The following is a 21,094-nucleotide window of genomic DNA, read 5'->3' as shown; positions in this document are numbered from 1 at the left end:
ATGGTGATTCACCAAAAAATGCCAATTCTTGCCGATGTCAATTAATCGGCACACCCCTACTTTGAACCCACTCCAGAGACTGATTGTTGGCCTCCATCAGGCTGCAGATGGAGATAAGGCTTTAAGTAGGTTTTGAGGATGGTTTGCATGAAGATGAATTTGTATTCATCTGTCTTGCAGGACTTACTTGCATTTACCCATCATTGGTCCCCTCAAATAGAATATCCTAATATAATATAAAATGCAGCATTGCACTTCCAGAAAATTAAAGTGGTTTTTAAAAATAATTCATGGGACTATCATGGAACTGATTAATTAATTTTTTTATGGTGGGGGAGGGGTTGCAGATTAGTAAAGCTTTTTCATTTTATCATGCATTTCCATTTGTGTATGATATATTTGGTAAATCCTCATTAGTTAAAAACCTAAGATAACCATGGTTTATTGCAGGTTGATTTTGCATATCCACCGTTATGCTCAAACAATGAAAGTGACATTCCACATCTGTGGAGACACTTACCCTCCCTTTGCCTTCCGGATGGGGCACACAATCACGAAGCTGATGTGGTCTACTTCCACTTGCCACATCTGAAGCACAAGGACAGGACAGTTTTCGGTGTCTCCTGTTATCGTCAAGTTGAAGCAGAAGTAAGTTTGGCGGTGAGATGGATTTGGACAACAGATATGCTTAGATTATTTGTTATTTTGATGTCACTCACTTAGTCCATTGCCCTGGCTCTCTCCTGCAGGAGACCTGTGGTCCACAGGATGTAGAGCAGTAAGATTCCTTTAGACACTGAAATAAGCACCCTTTGTAGGAATCTTGGGTCTGGTACTGAGACCAAGAGTGAGTTCCTAGTGGTTGTACCACCAGGTGGAGGTGAGAGGTTGACAAGTTTTGAAAATGGGTAGTGGGGAGATAACTTTGTAATCTATCTTACAGGACCACTACTATCTGATGTCCATCATTACAAGTACACACACATACATACAGACATACACGTATGTATATACAAAAGGCCCTCTCTCCCTTATAAGATTTGGTTTAATATCACAAAACTTCCCCTCCCAGAGAGTGCTTGGAAGATGCCTTCTTATAATGTACTTTTTGGAAGATAGGAATTTAATATAGTGTGCCCATACTCTGAACTTGCTTTTGGAGCTGAACTGGCAGATCTTGTACAAGAGGAACCAAAGCAATGGGTTGATTAATTTATGATTTATTAAGTTGGAATATGCATCATGTGTGAATATTCTATATTTTTCAGAAAGTTGCCAACAAAACTGCAGATATTACAAGAAATACGGTACAAAAATCGGTTTGTGTTCTCAGCACACTTCCCATATATGGTTATATACAGGTGAGCTTGAATCATGGTTAATCACATGGTGTATTAGATTGGCAGATATTAATGTATTAGTAATACAATAAGAATTTATAATTATTTTTCATTGTGCTTCAAGGAACGGCTTCAAGTGACAACGAAAGTTTACTTTAAAGGAGCAGATTTTTCAGATGTACAAGATCTGAAAGGACTCTACCATGATCTCAATAATGCGAATTGGAAGGACAAACTTTTACATGGTAAGCCTCTTGCTACAATAGTACTATCCTAAGAATTGCTTTTTATACATATGTCTTGATTCATAGAGTGCACTTTGAATATGTTTGCATAAAGTTTTAGTACTATTCTGTAGTTAAAGTTTGATTGACTTTTTTTCAACCCACACATTATGTAATCCCTCAGTTGTAGACTTATTAGCATTACTCTATAGAAAGATGGACTTGAAACTGGGAAATTATTATTATTGAATATATTTATTTTTCTATCATTGGTGGATGTGTTACTATATATAGTTCAGTAATAACTTGGTAGATATTTTCTTCTGTCAGTCAATCTGTTGCCCCAAGTCTCTCTTGCAGGTAACCAGCCACAGCCACCATAAGTTACTCAGGGAAGAGATTTTGCATTGTTGACTGGAAATGGTGAGTGTAGAGCAGTATAGATTAAAATTCTCAGTATCTTCAGTGTGGTGGTTGCATGTGGGGCAGTTGGGAGTCTGTTGCTAGGTCAATTCTGCGTTGGCACTGTTGTAACGTAGGCCGGTGACCTGAATGTAGTTCTGACTTGTCTTAGGAGTGATTTCTTAGTTGGGCTGATACACTGGGGTTCAAATTTTGACAGAGTTAAGGGGGTTTTTGAGGCATTGAAACAATTTTTTGAAATGCAAATCACCTCCATTTTAGTAGACAGTTTGTCTGTTAAGATGGAGGTGATTTGCATTATGATGCCACAAAAACTACCCAAACCCTGTTGAATTTCGTGACCCTGTTGTATATGGGGGAATTTGATGAAGTATTTTATTTGTAGGTTTGTTGCGGAGTGCTTGTTTTGTGATCTGAGTGCATATATATTTACCTAATCGTGGTCTACTGGAAAAGAACTATACTCATGGTGTCCTGTCTCTTATTCTCTATCATGCCTAGTTTTAGATTCATGTATAGTTCCAGTTTGAACATTTATGGAAAAATATTTCCTTCAGACATTTGGTTTTCTCAGTTAGTTCTCATGACCATTGTCCATCTGTCCTAAACCAAGAGATCCTCTTAGTCATTTTTGTCCACCACATTCACTGATCTAAACATCTTTGTTCCTTTAATGATGGCAGGTCCAGTGCTTCTAGTGTCTCATGGTACAGTTTATCTATAAGGCTGAGAACCATTTTGGTTGCTACTCTATGTGTTTTCTCAGTCTTGTTTATATCCTTACCACTACAGTTTTTCATATGTATAAAAACTTGGAATAATTTAGAAGGTGATATAGCCCAATCTTGAACAATGTGTGAATTCAAATCTACATACATATCCAACAGCTTTTTCCCCTTCACAAGGGAGATAGCCAAAGTCAAAAACACAAATCCACCCCAACCCACTCCATCCCCACACATTTTAACTCCCATTCACCACCCCTCCCTCCCTCTTTTCTTGGCTTCTCCTGGGTGATGGGTCATCCCTGCATCTTTCTCACTGCCCTGGGTCAGAAGCAATGTAGCAAGGCACAACACACTTATAGCAAGGCCACTTCATTTAATCATTTCCTCATGTAGAAAAAGAGAAGATAGAGAGAAATCCCCATGGGGTGTGTCAAAATATCATTCACACATAATCCCTTACCCCCCCCCCATCCCCCACCTATTCCCTTCCATGCATCACAGCATCATTCATACACAACCATTCTCCACTCACCCTTATGTTCTGTCTTCTCCCTTCCTTCCTCAACAGACATTCCCCTCTTCCCCAATGTCCTTTTTACCCCATCCACCCATCTCATTTTTGGTTGCCCCCTTGTGTTCACTTCCTCCACCTCTGCCTTCCACACCTCTGTTATTAATCTTTCTTCATTCTTTCCATGTGTCCAAACCATCCTAATATTCTCATCAACCTTATGTTCCAACTCCCTTACCACACTGCTCTCCCCCTCACCACCTCATTTCTCAATATCCAGACCAGCAATCTCCTACCATACTTTTCTGACATTTCATCTCATACACATGTAAATTCTTCCTCTCTTATGTTCCATATTTCTGTCCCATACAGTGCTGGTGGCACAATCACTCCTTCATATAATCTACTCTTATCATCCATTCTCAAATGTCAATATCTCAATACACTTTTTAATTCCCCAAGGCATTTACTTGCTTCTCTCAATCTACAATCTATCTCCACTCCTCCCTTTCCTGCCACATTTGCACCCAAATATCTAAAGCTATGCACTTTGTTCAGTCTCTCTCCCTTAATACTTCCAATTTGCTGCCATCCTCTCCCCTTGTACAACTCATCATCTTACTTTTATCCACATTTATCCTCAACTTTCTTCTTTTGCACACCTTCCTATTCTCTGTCACTAACTTCCTTAGTCCCTCCTCTGATCCTGCTACAAGTGCAGTGTCATCAGCAAACAGCAATTTGGCTCATCTCCCATATTTCTCCATTTTCTTTAACCATATCCAGTCCCCAGGCCATTACTTTTGCATTTACCTATTGCACCACCCCATCAATGTATAAATTGAACAACCAAGGTGACAAAGCACATCCCTTGTGCATTCCCACCTTTACCTCAAACCACTCTATTTCTAATTCTAACAGAGGTTTTACTTCTCTCATAAAAACTCTTTACTGCTCTTAACAGCTTTCCTCCTATCCCATGTATCTGCAATACCTCCCACAGTGTCTTTCTGTCCTCCCTGTGATATACCTTTTCCAAATATCTAAAGGCCCCCAAAAAGCATCCTTATCTTTTCCTGAAGCTTTCTCATATATCTGCCTTACCACAAAAACCTGATCCACACAACCCCTACCTGTCCTAAACCCACACTGTTCCTCACCAATTACTCCCTCTGTTCCTCTCCTAATCCTCTCAATCAAAACCCCTCCATAAGCTGTCCCAACTACATTCAACAAACAGATCCCTCTGAAACTACTACACTCACACTTGTCCCCTTTTCCCTTGTAAAGTGGAACTATACAAGCACTCTTCCAGTCCTATGGTACTCTACTCTCTTTTAAATAAAGATTAAACAACCTCACCAACCAGTCCACCATCAGGTGCTTTACCTGATCTTATCATTTTAACAACTGCTTTCACCTCATCTTTCCTTATTTCTCCTCCATTTTCCTCATTCATCAGTGTCATTTCCTAAGTGCTTCCCACTGCAACTACCTTTCCCTCTCTCTCCTCCTTCACATTTAGCAACTCCCTAAAATGCTCTGCCCATCTTCCTCTTACTGCCATGTCTTCCATTATCATCTCTCCATCTGCACCTTTTACCTTTTCTTCTCTACTTGATTCACCTCTTAGACAACTTTATAGTTGGGGACGACAGGTGGTGATGGATTCGGAGCTGCCTAGTGTAGGCCTTATGGTCTCTTGCAGTCTCCTTTATTCTTTTATTCTTATGTTCTCTTAATTTCCTTCCAAAACATTTTATTACATTCCAGCAGCGGTTGAAGTAGGACATATGAAAAGAAGCTCCGAAGCTCCTAAGCACTAAGAAATGCTTCATTGACAGATGAATTTGAAACCGGCCCTAGTTGTGTTTACTAAAAAGTGGGAAGGGAGAAGTGTATGACGAGTGACCAAAAAATGTAACTGCCTTTGTGTCTTTATTATTTTTTTTCTTGGTCAGTTACTCTAAAAATGCAAGAAAATGACAGCAGTTTAAGGGATAAAGAATCAACAAAGAGATGCCTGGATGTAAGTAGGGTGGAATCACCTCTGGAGGTGATCCCCCAAAAGGACATGCCAGAATGAAACCCCGAAGACATACCAAAGGTTTGAAAAAAAAATTATTTTCCGGTTTTGACAGAGAGGGTGGAATTATGCATAGAGGGATAGAAATAAAGAACCCAGGTTTAAGAATATAATGAGAAGTAGAGAAATTAATGACTTATGAAGTAATTGAACTCAAAATTGAGTATAAAGTAATGTACAAAGAGGAAGCCCTGCTAAGGAGAGACAATGAAGAGAATAACAAGGAGATAGATGATTTGAAAAAGGAACAAAATAGGATCAAGAAAGAAAATGAAAGATTGAAAAATGAAGATATAAATAAAAATGAGGTATTAAAGAAAGAAATGAAGGATCAAATACAGACAATGACCGAGAAAGTGGAAGAGAAGATCAAAGAAAATGATTTCCAAGAAATAAAGAAACAGTGGAAAGTAGAACAGGAAAGTAAAAAATTATCTTTTAAAGAAATAGTGGAGCAACAAGTCAAGGAAAATGTTAAGGAAATGGTAATTAAGGACCAAGGAAATTTGGTCAGAGACATGGTGGATAAAAGAAGATGCATTGTACTCTATAGTATTAAAGAGAAACATGATGTTCCTAGATATCATAGAGAAAAAGAGGAGAAAGAGATCGCTAAAGAAATTCTGAAAGAGATTCAAGAGGAAGGACAAAATAGAAAGAAATTGAAGAAACTTGTAGAATAGGAAAATACTCAAAAGAAAAACAATATAGGCCTCTAAAAAGTAAAACTTAGGTCTTAAATGATAGCAGAGGAAGTACTATCTAAAACAACAAAACTAGCAAATAGTGAACATTACAAAAATGTATGGATGAAAAAAAGAAATGAGTGATGAAAAAGAGAAAATCGACTAAAACATATGAATCTGTTTTCACTAAAAAAGCGTAGACTCAGAGGTGACTTGATACAAGTCTTTAAAATTCTAAAGGGAATTGACAACATCAAAAGTGACAAAATTTTCACATTGAATGAGAATCAGACAAGAAACAATGGTCTCAAACTGTCCAGAAATAGATTCAATTTGGAAGTAGGTAGAATCAACTTTGCCAACCTTGTAGTTAATAAATGGAATAAACTTCCTGCACAGGTAGTGCAATGTAGTTCATTTCGAAGCTTTAAGAATCATTTAGATAAACACCTAAGCAAGATGCTGTAATGATTATAATTTATTTTATATTGTTTTTGTTTTATCATTTGTCTTTTTGATTTTCATTTGTTATTAGTTATATGTCAATTTATTATTATTTACTATTTACATGTTTGTTTATTATCTAACTATACTTATGCATTTATTTATGTATTTTATTTATTATTTACATTATTGTAGTTTTTATTATTTTATTATGATTTTTTTCACATCCGATCTAGATATGGACCAAAAGGTCTCCTGTCGGCATGCTCCGCCTTTGTAATCCTTTGTAGGAAGCAAATGAAAAAAAATGGAGAGAACTGAGACTGAAAAGATTTTTTTTTTTTTTTTTTTTTTTTTTTTTTTTTTTTTTTTTTTTTGAGTGATGGACTTCTCAGGCTGAGAAAATGGTATATCAAGAAAAAGGATACAAAGTAGAGAGAAAAAAAAATAAAGATAGCCTATACCAACATAGATGGAAGGATTTCAGGACTGAATGAATTAAATGACTATCTGGCATTAGAAAAACCAGACATAATGGGAATTGTAGAAACTAAATTAAAAAGTCCTATACCACCAAATACTGTGGGCAAGGTCTATACAACTGTTGGATGAAGAATAGAAAGGAAAAACAGGGTGGGGAGTATTATTTTTGACTAGGAAAGACTTAAATGTGACAAAGATAACAAGGAAAAAATAATGTAGAATCAATTACGATAAAAGTTGAAGGCAATTACACGAAAAGTAGAAAATTTGTAGTAGTGTATGTGCCCCCCAAAACACAGCCCTGCACAGAAAGCGATCATTCCAAACTGTTGGAAGATACAAAATATGAACTAATTAATATACTGAAAGAAAGAGGAAATATAGTAATTATGGGTGATTTTAATTCAAAAGAGATATGTTGGGAAGAAATGACAGTGAAGGGTGGAGAAGACCTCTGGGGAAGCATAGTACTTGATATGACCATTAAATACACAATGACTTGATGAATAAAAGAAAATACAGGTACAGAAACAATGAGGAACCATTGAGACTAGATTTAATACTTATGTCAGAACCTGAAATTATGGACAGAATTGATTACAAAACTCCAATAGGGAAGAGTGACCATGTACTAATAGAATTCCAACTAAAAGAGCAAATGGACTAATGAAGAAATGAGAAACATAGAAAAGGAAGACTAATGTACAACAAAAATCATTTTGAGGAACTAAAAAAATTCTTTCAAAATGCAAACTGGGATAAATTCCTAAATGAAGAAACAAAGATGGAAGAGAAATAGAATATGCTAAAAGAAATTTATAATGATGGAGTGAACAAATATGTACATACAATACATATACCAAAGCTTTTTCCCCCATACAAGGGAGGTAGCCAAAAAGGAAAAGGCATAAAATCATTTCCACCCATTCCATCCCTGAATACACTCCACACCCCTCCACCCTCCCTCTTATCTTAGCACCTCCTGGATGACAGGTCATCCCTGCACCTTGTCCACTGCCCACAACAAAAGCAAGAAGAGTATACATAAAAAGCTGGTACAACAAAAAATGTAGTGAGGCTAAGGATAAAAGAGACAAAGCTTGGAAAAGATGGAAAAAGACAAAAAACGAGTAAATGGCAAACATATATCAAACTAAGAAATGATTATGTAAAAATATGCAGAGATGAAAAGAGAAACTATGAAAGAGATATAATAGAAAAATGCAAGGAACAACCTAAACTATTTTACAGGTATGTAAATGGTAAACTAAAAAATAAACAAGAAATGGAAAAGCTGCACCAGGGAAATTATGAATATACAGAAGAAGTAGAAATGGCTGAAATTATGAACAATCATTTCAAATCAGTATTCACAATTGAAAGTTCACAGAACTGTGAGGGAATAGAGAGAGAGCCCCCCAATGAAGGAAATAACTGTAACACAGAAGGAAATCAGAGACCAAAAAGAAAACCTAGATGTGAGAAAATCACATGGTCTGGATGGAATTGCAAATTAGATCTTGAAAGAATGCATAGAGGAGTTGACAGACAAAATACACAATACAGACACTCCTCAACTTATGTATTAGTTACGTTCCGAATGGCCAAACGTCATGTGAAAATGAACGTAACTTGTTAGTGTACGTTCCAGTAATGTAAGACCATTCATACTGTACTATACATCCATAAATTCTATTACCGTATCTTATAAAACATCCCTAAATAATTAATTATAGAAATAACATTGTAAAATAATAATATTAATTTTAAATAAATTAAATTCAAGCAACATAAAGTGAGATGGTGGAGGAGAAGGGGGAGGAGGAGGAGGCAAGGCATGTTCAGTCTGTTGTTTGTGCCATGTAAACAATGGACACAGCGTCATGCATAAATATTGTTTGAACATCTGGTGCTACGGAGAGCGCGCTAAACTCAAAAATTCACTCAATTTTTTTTATTTTTTTTTATTTATTTATTTATTTATTTATTTATTTATTTTTTACAGTCAGTTCAAACGTAAAATCGAAAAAACGTAAAACGAATGAATGTAAGTAGAGGAGCGTCTGTATAATTAAATACTCACTCAAAGAAGGAAAGGTACCACAGAACTGGAAAAATGCAAATATTGTACCAATATATAAAGGAAGAAACAAGGAAAATCCAACCAACTACAGACTGGTCTCCCTAACAAGCACAGTAACAAAAATATGTGAAAAAATTATCAAAAGTAGATGGGTAACATCTGGAAGAAAGAAATATACTGAATCCAAATCAATTTGGATTTAGACAAGGAAGATCATGTACAACAAACCTGAACTGCTTCTATTCGAGACTAAAACGCATTTGGTAAAATACCACCCAAAAAACTAACAAGAAAAATAGAATCAATAGGTGGCATCAAAGGAAAATTATTGGAATGGATGGAAGACTTCCTGACTGGGAGAAAAATAAGGGTAGTAATTAGAGACAAATACTCAAATTGGGAAGAAATGATGGGTGGTGTCCCGCAAGGTTCGGTATTGGCTCCAGTCATGTTTGCCATATACTGTATATAAATGACATGGGTGAAGGAATAGAGTGTTATATGAATTTCTATGCAGATGATGCAAAAATACTAAAGTAAGAACAGAAGAGGATTGTGAATCATTACAGTTAGACCTGGAGAAAATCTGGAAATGAACTCAAAAGTGGGAAGTGAACTTCAAAATCAAGAAGTGTAGTATAATGGAGTTTGGGAAAGTAAAGATAGAATATCAAGAAATTATAAAATTGGTGAAAAAAAAAAAAAAAAGTGAACTCAGAAAGAGACCTTGGAGTAATAATCAGCAAAGACAAGGCATTGGACAAACATATCAATAAAATAGTCGGAGAAATCTTCAACCTATTACAGTCAGTGAAAGTGGCATTTGACTACTTGGATGAAGAAATGATTAAAAAAATATTAGTTACACTACTAAGACCAAAACTGGAGTACGCAGCAACACTATGGACACCCAGTACTAAAAAGAATATAAAGAAATGAGAAAGAATACACAGATCAATGACAAAGTTGACACCAACTCTCTCCAAATCAACATACGAACAAAGATTGTCCAAATTGGAACTACCAACTCAGAAATAAAGAAGAGAAAGAGAAGATCTGCTGACTATAGAATCATGAAAGGAATAGAAATCCTAGTTAGGGATACATACATACATACATATACCAAGGCTTTTTCCCCCTTACAAGGGAGGTAGCCAAAAAGGAAAAGGCATAAATTCATTCCCGCCCATTCCATCCCTGAATACACTCCAACCCCTCCACCCTCCCTCTCATCTTAGCACCTCCTGGATGACGGGTCATCCCTGCACCTTGTCCACTTCCCTGGGTCAGAAGCAGTGTCGCAAGACACAGCACATCCACAGCAAGGCCGCTTCATTAAATCGGCGACCCCCCCTCTCCGTCCCCCCATGCATAAAAGGAGAAGACAGGGAGAAATCCCTTCTGGCTGCGTCAAATTTTGCTCACACATACTACCTCTCCCCCCACCCCCTGTGGTGGGGGGAAAAGAATACTGCCACCAAGTATTTCCACTTGGATCGTAAGAGGCGAGAAGAAAGGGACGGGGATTGGGACTAGGCATCCTTCTCTTTGTAGCCCCACAGGGGACATTCCTAAAAGAAAAAGCAAAGATAGGGATGATTTACTAAATTGGGACAATGGAAAAAGAGGAGGACACAAAAAGGAACTCAAAAAGGATAACTGTAGAAGAGATTGCAAAAAAAAAATAGCTTCCCACGTAGAGTACTGGATACCTGGAATAAATTAGATAAAGAAACAGTGTGTACAAACACTATTTAGGATTTTAAGAAAAAACTTGATGCTGAAAGATACAAAGACGGGTCACCACGAGCCTAGCTCCCTTCCTGTATAATACAACTAGGTAAACATACCAAAGGCTTTTTTCTCCTATACAAGGGAGGTAGCCAAAAAACAAAGGCATAAAAGCCCCTCCCACCCATTCCATCCCCACATACTCCACTCCCATCCACCCCCTTCCCTCCCTCTTATCTTGGCTCCTGGATGATGGGTCATCCCTGCATCTTGTCCACTGCCCTGGATCAGAAGAAGTGTCGCAAGACACAGCACATACACAGCAAAACTGCATCATTGAATCAGTGACCCCCCTCTACATCCCCTTATGCAGAAATGGAGAGGACAGGGAGAAATCCCTTTGAGCTGCATCAGTTTATTATTCACACAAACTGGATAATGAAATAGTATGCGCAAAAACCATTCATGAGTTTAAAAGCAAACTAGACACTGCGAGATACAATGGCGGGACACCATGAGCATAGCTCCCCTTCCCGCAAAATACAACTAGGTACAACTAGGTAAATACATACTCCCTCACCCCCCATTCCCCACTCACTCCCCTTCATACATCACAGCATCATCCATACACAACCATTCTCCATTCACCCCTATCTTCTGACCTCTCCCATCCTTCCTCAACAGACATTCTCCTCTTTACAAAAGATTACAAAAGATTAAAAGGAGGAGCATGCCGACAGGAGACCTTTTGGTCCATAACTAGGTTGGGTGTGAGAAAAGTGATAAAATAATAGTAAAAAAATTATAATATAAATAATAATAAACAAAATAAATAAATAGGTAAATTTAAATAATAAACAGTTAAAGAGTAAATAATAAATTGACAGATAAATAATAAATGATAATCAAGCAAATAAACAGACAAATAGTAAACAAATAAACAAATAATATAAAATATATGGCAGGCATTACAGTATCTTGCCCATTTTACCCCATCCATTCATCTCATCCTTGGTCACCCCCTCATGTTCACTACTTCCACCTCTGCCTTCCACATCTCTTTTACTAATCTTTCTTCACTCATTCTTTCCATGTGTCTAAACTATCCCATTACTCTTTCATCAACCCTATCTCCCTACTCCCTTTCCACCCCCGTTCCCTCCTCATCTCATTTGTCACTCTATCATACTCCTACCCCATTTTACAACTGCTCTCTTCATTGCCTCTGTTATCTTATGCTCTACTTCTCTTTTCTTTGTACCTCATATAATTCTCTTGTCCTATTTTGTAACTAATTTGTGAATGCTCGCTTCTTTTCTTCCACAACCTTCTTTGGTTCATCATCCCACCACTCACTACCCTTCCTTCTATTTCCCCCCATCCTTGTTCCACACACCATCATTGCACACCTTGGGACTCCCTCCTTGAACCATCCCCATTACTTGTTCTACTTTATCCTTCACTCCCACTCTTATCTCATATTCTTCTTTTACTCCTTTTCTTTCTCATTTAAGCAGTTTACCCCAAGCACCTCCCTATCTTCAGTCTTTGTCCTCTTTATCCATGTGTCCTCCACTCTCAACATACCTTTCATAAAAAAAAAATAATAATGTGATATTCCCCTACTATCTCCCCTTAGAAAATGTACATCTAAAACTCTTCCTACTCTTCTCCTGGTTACCACTATATTGCCCATTAAAGCCCTATCTACCACCCTTCCATCCACCACCCTCTCCCATGTGTACTTATGCTTGACTTTCTTCCTAAACACTGTATTTGCTATCATCAACTCTCTAGACACATCACCATCATCTCTCAACTATGATATTTTCCTGAAACTCCACACTTCCCATCCGTTCCATCTATTGGTTTGTCTCCTACGTTGGCATTGAGATCCCTAAATACCACTACATTGACATTTCTCCCCAAACCCTCTATGCACTCATTTAGATTTATCAAAAAATGCCTCCCTTTCCTCTACACTTTTCTCACTACCAGGCCCATACGACTTACAAAAACCCATATCTCCCCAGTTTCACCGTCATCCACATTAACCTTGAAGAAACCTCCTTCCTCTCCACCACATGCTTACCTATTTTTTCATTTACTGATATAGCTACCCCTTCTCTCCCTTGTCATCTCTTCAGTCCTGAGACCCTCCCAACTACACTCCCAAACTCAAACTCTCCCCTCCCTTTCAACTTAATTTCACTCAGTGCCAACACATCCATCTCTCTTCTCACAAACTTACTGCCTATCTCTTCTATTGTACTCTCATCTGTGCCACATCCATTCACGTTAAAAGACCCAGACCTTAGGGTTTTGGTTGGAAAAATCCTCCCAGATCCTCATGCCTTTACTTTTTTTTTTTTTTTTTTTACAGAGAGTAGGATGCCTAGTCCTATCCCCATCCTGTTTTTGTTGCCTTTTATGACTCAAGTGGGAACACTCAGTGGAAATATTCTTTCTCCTCAACCAAGGATATAGTCAAAGGTGGAACTGTACATGAATTTGAGGCATGGTATGATAAAAATTGGAGAGTATGAGATAGGACCTATTAAGTGTTGCTCCTTTCCTGTATATTACAATTAGGTAAATACTAATGCTCTGTATTTCAATCCAGGCAAATTAGGCTCTTCATCCATTTACAGAGATCTTAGATTGAGATGGGAAAACACTATAAGGTCATGAGAAATTGAAAAAGACGACATACCTGAAGAATGTCAAGAAACAGTTATCCGTACAGTGTCAACTCCTGGAATAGCTAGAAAGAGGCATAATTCAATTAAAAATCATAGATGATTTTAAAGCTAAATTTGGTTGATAGAGAAAAAGACTGTCCCCCAACCATAGCTACATTCTTGTATATCATAGGTAATTATGATACTGAAATATAAATGAATTTTTATTCCTGGACACATTAATTTTGTTTGAACTCTTGTATTTTGTTTTATTTGGAATGGATTTTTTCATTTTCTTTTATTTTTATGTAATAATTTTTCAACACCTAATGCATCATGGTTAACTGTATGAAGTGACAAACTCGGCTTATACCAGGGATTGCCAACCCCAGACTACAGTGTGATTTATGCATGACAATTCTGTGACTTGTCTGTTTTTTATAACTAATATGTTTATATATTGGTACTTTATCTGTATAATTCAGAAGCACAAATTCTTTATGACATAAATGAAACATTTGAGATACCTCTTGAAATTTACAAAATATAAGTTACTCCAAGTTGTCTTATTTGGAACATGAACAGGACAGTGAATTAGATTTTTATTTTTATTTTTTCATTTCTGTCCTCTGCCTCATAGTTGACCTTGAAGATAAATATGGTAAGATCATTTAACCTATGTGCATGTCAACATATTGATATCTAGTACAATATAAGTTCTGTCTGATCTTACTAAAACTATTTTTGTTTAGTAATTTGGATGCAATTCCAGTGTTTCTTTGTGCACTAATGGGTTAGATGAAATAAGAATTACATGAATGCCAGCTTTAAAATATATCTGTGATGTGCAGTTGTGAATTTCTTTCAAGGAAAGGCTAATCCACTTACTAAGTTAAAGTATACACCCACATCTTGTACATTAAAACCCATTTTATGTCCCTCCCATCTTGGCACCTTTGGGATGAAGGGTCATTCTGGACTCTAGCCACACTGGGTTGAAGGCAGTGCAATGAGGGACATTATTTCTGCAATAGGATCTGACAATTGTAACTGGTTCAACCTCACCATTTCATTATATGAAGACCCCTATCCACTCCTCATCATATCTGTCTCTCAATCTATATACCAAAGGCCTCTTCCCCTGCACCTGTCCCAACACTTAATCGCCATCCATTTATTTCCTTTTTATCTTAGTTCCTTATGGATGAAGAGTCATCCCTGTTTCCTGCCCACTGCCTTTGTCAGAAGCAATGCAGCAAGCCCTGGGTAGCGGACTCTTCATCTACTCAAAATGATTTATGGAGCAGACAAGAAGAATACCCCCTTTGTGCTGTGGCAATCATTTATCCATTCACATCTTCCTCCATTCCCTCCAGTCACTCTTGGGCCACAGAAGATCTTTGTGCAACCAAGACATGATTAAAGTCTCCCAGTTCTGTTCCTTGAAATGCTCTGCCCATGGTGTTATATAGAGGAGTTTCATTGTATTTATAATCTCTTCCTATTAATTTGGCAGACTAAGGAGTTCTAGTGAGTCCTGACCTTAAAGCCAGGAAACAGTGCGTTAGGTTTCATTGTTAGGATGGTTATAAATAGAAGTGGAGAGGTGCAAAGAGGTGCAGAGTTAATATCTAGCATTAATTAGACTCTTTCAGATCATTTTTTGGTGGAAGGTAAGTTGAGAGTGGAGGATAAATGGAGAAAGAGGAAAGGGACAAAAGGTAGGGAGGTGCTTAGAGTGAACTCTTTGAATGAAAAGGGAAAGGAGAAGGAGTACGAAAAGAAGCTGAAGGAGGAGTGGGAGGGAGTAAAGGATAGAGTGGAGCTGGGTGTGGAGGAAGAATGGGGATGGTTCAAGGAGGGAGTCATAAAGTGTGCAAAGATGGTGTGTGGAACAAGAAGGACAGGGGGAAATAGAAGAAAGGGTAGTGAATGGTGGGATGAGAAAACAAAGAAGGTTGTAGAAGAAAAGAAGTGAGCTTTCAAAGATTGGTTACAAAATAGGACGAGGGAGTCATATGAGAGGTACAAAGAGAAGTAAAGCACAAGGTAAAGGAGGCAAAGAGGAGAGCAGATGTGAAATGGGGTAAGAGTATCACTGAAAATTTTGAAAGTAATAAAAAGATGTTTTGGAAAGAAATTAAGAGAGGAAGAGGAGGCGAATCAAGTAGAGAAGAAAAGGTAAAAGGTGCAGATGGATACATTGTAAAAATGACTGTGTGGGCATAATTAGGAAACATCTAGAGATTGGATCAGATGATGGTCCCATCTGGTTCACAGACATCAGTTTATTGCAAATTTTCACTGTTGTATTTCTTTACAAGTACACCATTCATTCACCAATATGATTTTCATTACAGTTAGTAATACTGCTACATACCACCTTGTTTTTTACAGTATTATACATTACTGTGAATTTCATTAGTAAGTTTTTGTGCTCAGTGGACTGTTGCTCAACAGAGGTCACCTGAGACCACTATAGTTATACACCACAGGCCATTCTGCTTTCTGTGTCTAACCTTTCATTTAGTAATATAGCCACATTAGGTAAAAGGTGTTTTTTGCATTCTTTTAATAGAGAGAAAAAGAAAACACAACTCATGTGGTGGCACATATGGTATTTGATGGAGGATTACTCGTATGATAGAAGTTCAATCGTGTTTAAGAGTTAACAGTAAAATACTGGGGAGGAACAAACAAGAACATGTGGTCCAGAACTGATTAGTTGTTTTTCTGGATCATTGTGGTAGTATGATATACCATGTAGGGAACCTTTGTACATCTCCCAGTTTTGTCATCATCTTACACTGCCCCAATTAGCCATCTATGTATCTGTATATCAAAAAGTTTCTTCTTCCTTATAAGGAAGGTAGCCAGCCAAGGCAAGGCACTTTGACCATGTCAAGGTACACACCCTACTCCTTGGGAGCCATAGATTTCCTGCAAGAACCAAAGCAACAGATTGAATGCTTGGTGTGCTGTTTGTTTGATTTGGAATGTCTTTATTTAGTTGCTGTAGCTGTTCCTTTTCTTGATCTGTTAGATTTGTTTTTTCCTTTTATTTTGTTTCTGCTGAGCAGTTGAGGTGTAAATGACTTGTTACTTTGATGATATAGAGAAAAGAGGAAAAAGATGGGAAATCGGTCACCCTTTTTGTGTAAATTTGATTTGTTTCAACTTTGGATTTGCTTATACAACACTACATATTACCACAATAAAATATGAGTTGGATGAATGAAATAATACATTGTTGATGATTTTCTTTAAGAATGCCAGTCAATGTATGCATGACATGTCTATAGATATACTGTACAGTAATTATATTTTTCCTTTTTTGTGTTGCAGTAATTTGATATCACCAGTCAATTGACAATACATGTATTGAATATTGCTGTTAGTATGTGTCACTTTAAGGTGTTAATGTACTAAGCTCAGCCATTACCCTTGCCTCCAGGTGTAAGCGTGAGTGATGTGGTGAAGGTGTATGGCCGCAATGTTCTAGTGCTCTTCAAGTTGTTATTACTGGAAAAGAGAGTAATGTTCATCCACAGTCCAGTTGGACCTCTGGTGAAAATACTGACATCTCTTCTTGCTCTTCTTCCGTACAACTTCCAAGCAGGCCTTGCACAGGCTGCAGCTACTAGGTAATGTAAAAAAATACATATTTGATCAGAATAATCATGGTCTTGCCATTTCATTATGCATTATACAACTTTAAATATCTATATGATTCTTGCTCAGTAATTGTTTGCCAGAATCATGCTCTCTGTCCAAAGTTAGAGTGTTTAGATCTGCCAAAAATATATGTACAAGTTCATCTTATTTTGGTAACATTTCTGTAACTGTTTCATCCAGTATTCTTTTCATTGTAAAATTTAGATGTGTATGTTGTAATTGAGGTGATAATTCCTCAGGTAACTAAAATAATATAGAAGATGTGTGTTGGTATCTGCAATCATAAGCTCATAGAACAAGATGTGATATCATCACAAAAGAGAAATTATTTGATTTATTTGCTGATAACCAGCATTTCTATCCTTGGGAACAATATCATGTTGAAGAAGTGGGGTCATAGAGATATGTAAAAGAAAGAAGAGAAGGTAACAGAAAAGAGAGATTATAGGAGTTTATTTTTTCTTTCTTTCTTTATTTTTCTGAGTGGAGATTAGTTGCCAGACATACAAGAATACTGCAGGATGAGCCTATATGAGTGTAAGTTCTTGAAATATTGACTGCATAATATTTGTACATTTGGTACCCCATACAGGGAATATATATACATTAGATATATATATGTACCCTTACATAAGGGTGGAAGGAGTGAAACCACACTGGATTTACAGAAATAAACAGTTTGATTAAAGGGTTATCCATACAGCATAAAATGGGGATTCCAAGCTGTGTGAAGAGGGACATGCAGAAAAATAGTGAGGCTATTCTTGGCAGCTTTTGAAAACAAAAGAAATGCATGACAGCAAAATTGTTTATTGACATCAACATTGGCGTGCATAATGGACTACATAAGCTTTTCATTTGATGCTTTGCAAAAATTTGTGATTTGAAAAGGCTGAAGCTAAAAATTTTAAGGGTTTTCTGAAACCTGAAATTTGAGAACTTACAAAAAGAGGTGAGTGTGTTTTCAGTTGAAATCCAAGTGTTGAGAAAAAAATTGTATTGCTTGAAACTAAATTCTTTGATTTGGAAAACAGTCTTGAATATAGTCAATCAATCAACCATGTCCAGAAATTGGAAAATATTCAGGTTAAAAGGGAAAGTGACATCAGCAGACAAAAGGGATCAAATTCTCAATGCAGTAATGGTAAATGATGCAGGAATCAAGTCAGATGAGAAAAAGATTGATGAAATAATGAAAGTTCCAAAAGGTTGGTGCTCTCACTAGCATAAGATTACTGTTAGCTTTAGAGAGAATAAGGAGCAGCATAAAAAGGATGAACATGATAGATTGGAAGAAGACAGTAAAAGCTATTAAAGATTTTGTTGGGGGAAGTAGTGGTCAGGACCAATTATGTTGTTGTTAGCTGTCTAGGATGATGATCATATCAATTCATGGAGAGAGTGTCAATAACAAGAGATGGAAAATGCTAGAGAAATTACCTCAGTGATGACACCCTGTTAAGGACTATATTTTACTGGTGCCTCTATCTTTGTGGTCAATCTTTTGTGAGGAATGACTATGAGATTGATAATTTTAAAGATGCATTTAGGTTGGTTTCTTTTAAGAGGGACATGTCATGTTCATTAAAAATCAAGTTTAAGTCACAAGGCACATTAACTAAGATGGTTGGGCAGACTGTGCCTTTCAAAACCTACAAAAGGCATTTGATAAGGTACCACACAATAAACTAATAAGGAAGATAGAGTCAACAGGTGGCATCAGAGGAAAATTATTGGAATGGATGAAAGTCTTCCTGACTGTGAGGAAAATGAGAGTAGTAATTTGAGATAAATTCTCAAATTGGGAAGAAATGATAAGTGGTGTCTTGCAGGGATCAGTACTGGCCCCGATCATGTTTGCCATATACATAAATGACATGGATGAAGGAGTAGTGTTATATGAATTTCTCTGCAGATGATGCAAAAATACTAAAGAAAGTAAAAACAGAGTAGGATTGCAACTCGTTACAACAAGACTTGGACAAGATCTGGAAATGGACTCAAAAGTGGGAAGTGAAATTCAATATCAAGAAATGTAGTATAATGGGATTTGGAAAAGTAAAAACAGAATATCAAGAGAATATACAATAGGTGAAAAAGAGGTCAAAAAAGTAAACTTGGATAAGGACCTAGGAGTGATGATCAGCAAAGACTTGACACCCGATAAGCATATTAATAATATAGTTGGAGAAACCTACAATTTATTGAGGTCAATAAAAGTGGCATTTACCTATTTGGACGAGGAAATGAAAAAAAATTCTAACTACACTAATAAGACCAAAACTCAAGTATGTAGTGCCACAGGACTGGAAAAATGCAAACATTGTACTGATTTATAAGGTCAACAAAAATAGATGGGTTAAACATTTGGAAGAAAAAACTATACTGAATCCAAGTCAGTTTGGATTCAGACAAAGAATATTATGTACAACAAACTTGGTCTGCTTCTACTCAAGATTAATAGACATAATACAAGAGAGAGATGGTTGGGCAGATTTTGCCTTTCTGGACCTACAAAAGGCATTTGATAAAGTACCACACAATAAACTAATAAGGAAGATAGAGTCAATAGGTGGCATCAGAGGAAAATTATTGGAATGGATGAAAGACTTACTGACTGTGAGGAAAATGAGAGTAGTAATTAGAGATAAATTCTCATATTGGGAAGAAATGAAAAGTGGTTTCCCATAGGGATCAGTACTGGCCCCGATCATGTTTGCCATATACATAAATGACATGGATGAAGGAGTAGAGTGTTATATGAATTTCTCTGCAGATGATGCAAAAATACTAAAGAAAGTAAAAACTGAGGAGGATTGCAACTCATTACAACAATACTTGGACAAGATCTGGAAATGGACTCAAAAGTGGGAAGTGAAATTTAATATCAAGAAATGTAGTATAATGGAATTTGGAAAAAGTACATACATACATACATACATATACCAAGGCTTTTTCCCCCTTCCAAGGGAGGTAGCCAAAAAGGGAAAGGCATAAAAACACTCCCACCCATTTCATCCCTAAATACACTCCACACCCCTCCCACCCTCCCTCTCATCTGAGCACCTCCTGGATGACGGGTCATCCCTGCACCCTGCCCACCGCCCTGGGTCAGAAGCAGTGTCGCAAGACACAGTACATCCACAGCAAGGCCGCTTCATTTAATCGGCGACCCCCCCTCTCTGTCCCCCTTTGCATATAAGGCGAGGACGGGGAGAAATCCCTTCGGGCTGCGTCAAAATTTACTCACACATACTACCCCACCCCCCACCCTCCCGCCCATTCCTCCTCATGCAATCACATCATCATCCATATACAACCATTCTCCACTCACCTCTGTCTTCCGTCCTCTCCCTTCCTTCCTCAACAGACATTCCCCTCTTCCCCAAAGCCCCCTTCACCCCATCCATCCACCTCATCCTAGGACGTCCCCTCACGTTCACTCCCTCCACATCTGCCTTCCATACCTCTTTTACTAGTCTTTCTTCACTCATTCTTTACATGTGTCCAAACCATCCTAATATTCTTTCATCAACCCTATCTCCCAGCTCCTTTTTCACCCCTGTTCTCCTCCTCACCTCCTCATTTCTCACTCTATCCAGCCTAGTAACCCCCACCATACTTCTCAGACACCTCATCTCAAACACATTCAAACTCCTTCTCTCTTCTTCTCTTATGTTCCACGTTTCTGCCCCATACAGTGCTGTTGGCACAATCACTCCTTCATACAGTCTCCTCTTCGCATCCATTCCCAAATGTCTATTCCTCATTACACTCTTTAAACCACCAAGGCATTTACTCGCTTCTCTCAATCTACATTCTACCTCCACCTTCACTCCACCTTTTCCTGCTACACTTGCACCCAAGTATCTAATACTATCCACTTCCTCCAGTCGCTCTCCCTTAATGTTCACTTCCAGTCTACTGCCACTTTCACCCCTTGTACATCTCATCACCTTACTTTTACCCACATTTATCTTTAGCTTTCTTCTATCACAT

General features: G+C 37.5%; 1 protein-coding gene across 3 annotated transcripts in view; it reads left to right on the top strand.

The window, feature by feature from the left end:
* The window catches only part of LOC143020653 (late secretory pathway protein AVL9 homolog), a 123,869-nt gene that overhangs the window by 27,191 nt on the left and 75,584 nt on the right, over positions 1-21,094 (top strand). For 2 of the 3 annotated variants that reach the window (XM_076177172.1, XM_076177190.1), the window contains exons 2-6: positions 451-648; positions 1,269-1,361; positions 1,465-1,585; positions 14,061-14,081; positions 16,875-17,064. In XM_076177172.1, the coding sequence (XP_076033287.1) occupies positions 451-648; positions 1,269-1,361; positions 1,465-1,585; positions 14,061-14,081; positions 16,875-17,064 (623 nt within the window). The remainder of the gene's footprint in view (positions 1-450; positions 649-1,268; positions 1,362-1,464; positions 1,586-14,060; positions 14,082-16,874; positions 17,065-21,094) is intronic. The other variant, XM_076177181.1, reaches the window with a different exon arrangement.

This window comes from Oratosquilla oratoria, chromosome 3, assembly GCF_046742065.1.
Source record: "Oratosquilla oratoria isolate Oo_2021 chromosome 3, ASM4674206v1, whole genome shotgun sequence".
NCBI classification, from domain to species: Eukaryota; Metazoa; Arthropoda; class Malacostraca; order Stomatopoda; family Squillidae; genus Oratosquilla; species Oratosquilla oratoria.
The sequence above is the reverse complement of the archived record's forward strand: the minus strand, read 5'-3'. Positions and strand labels throughout refer to the sequence as shown.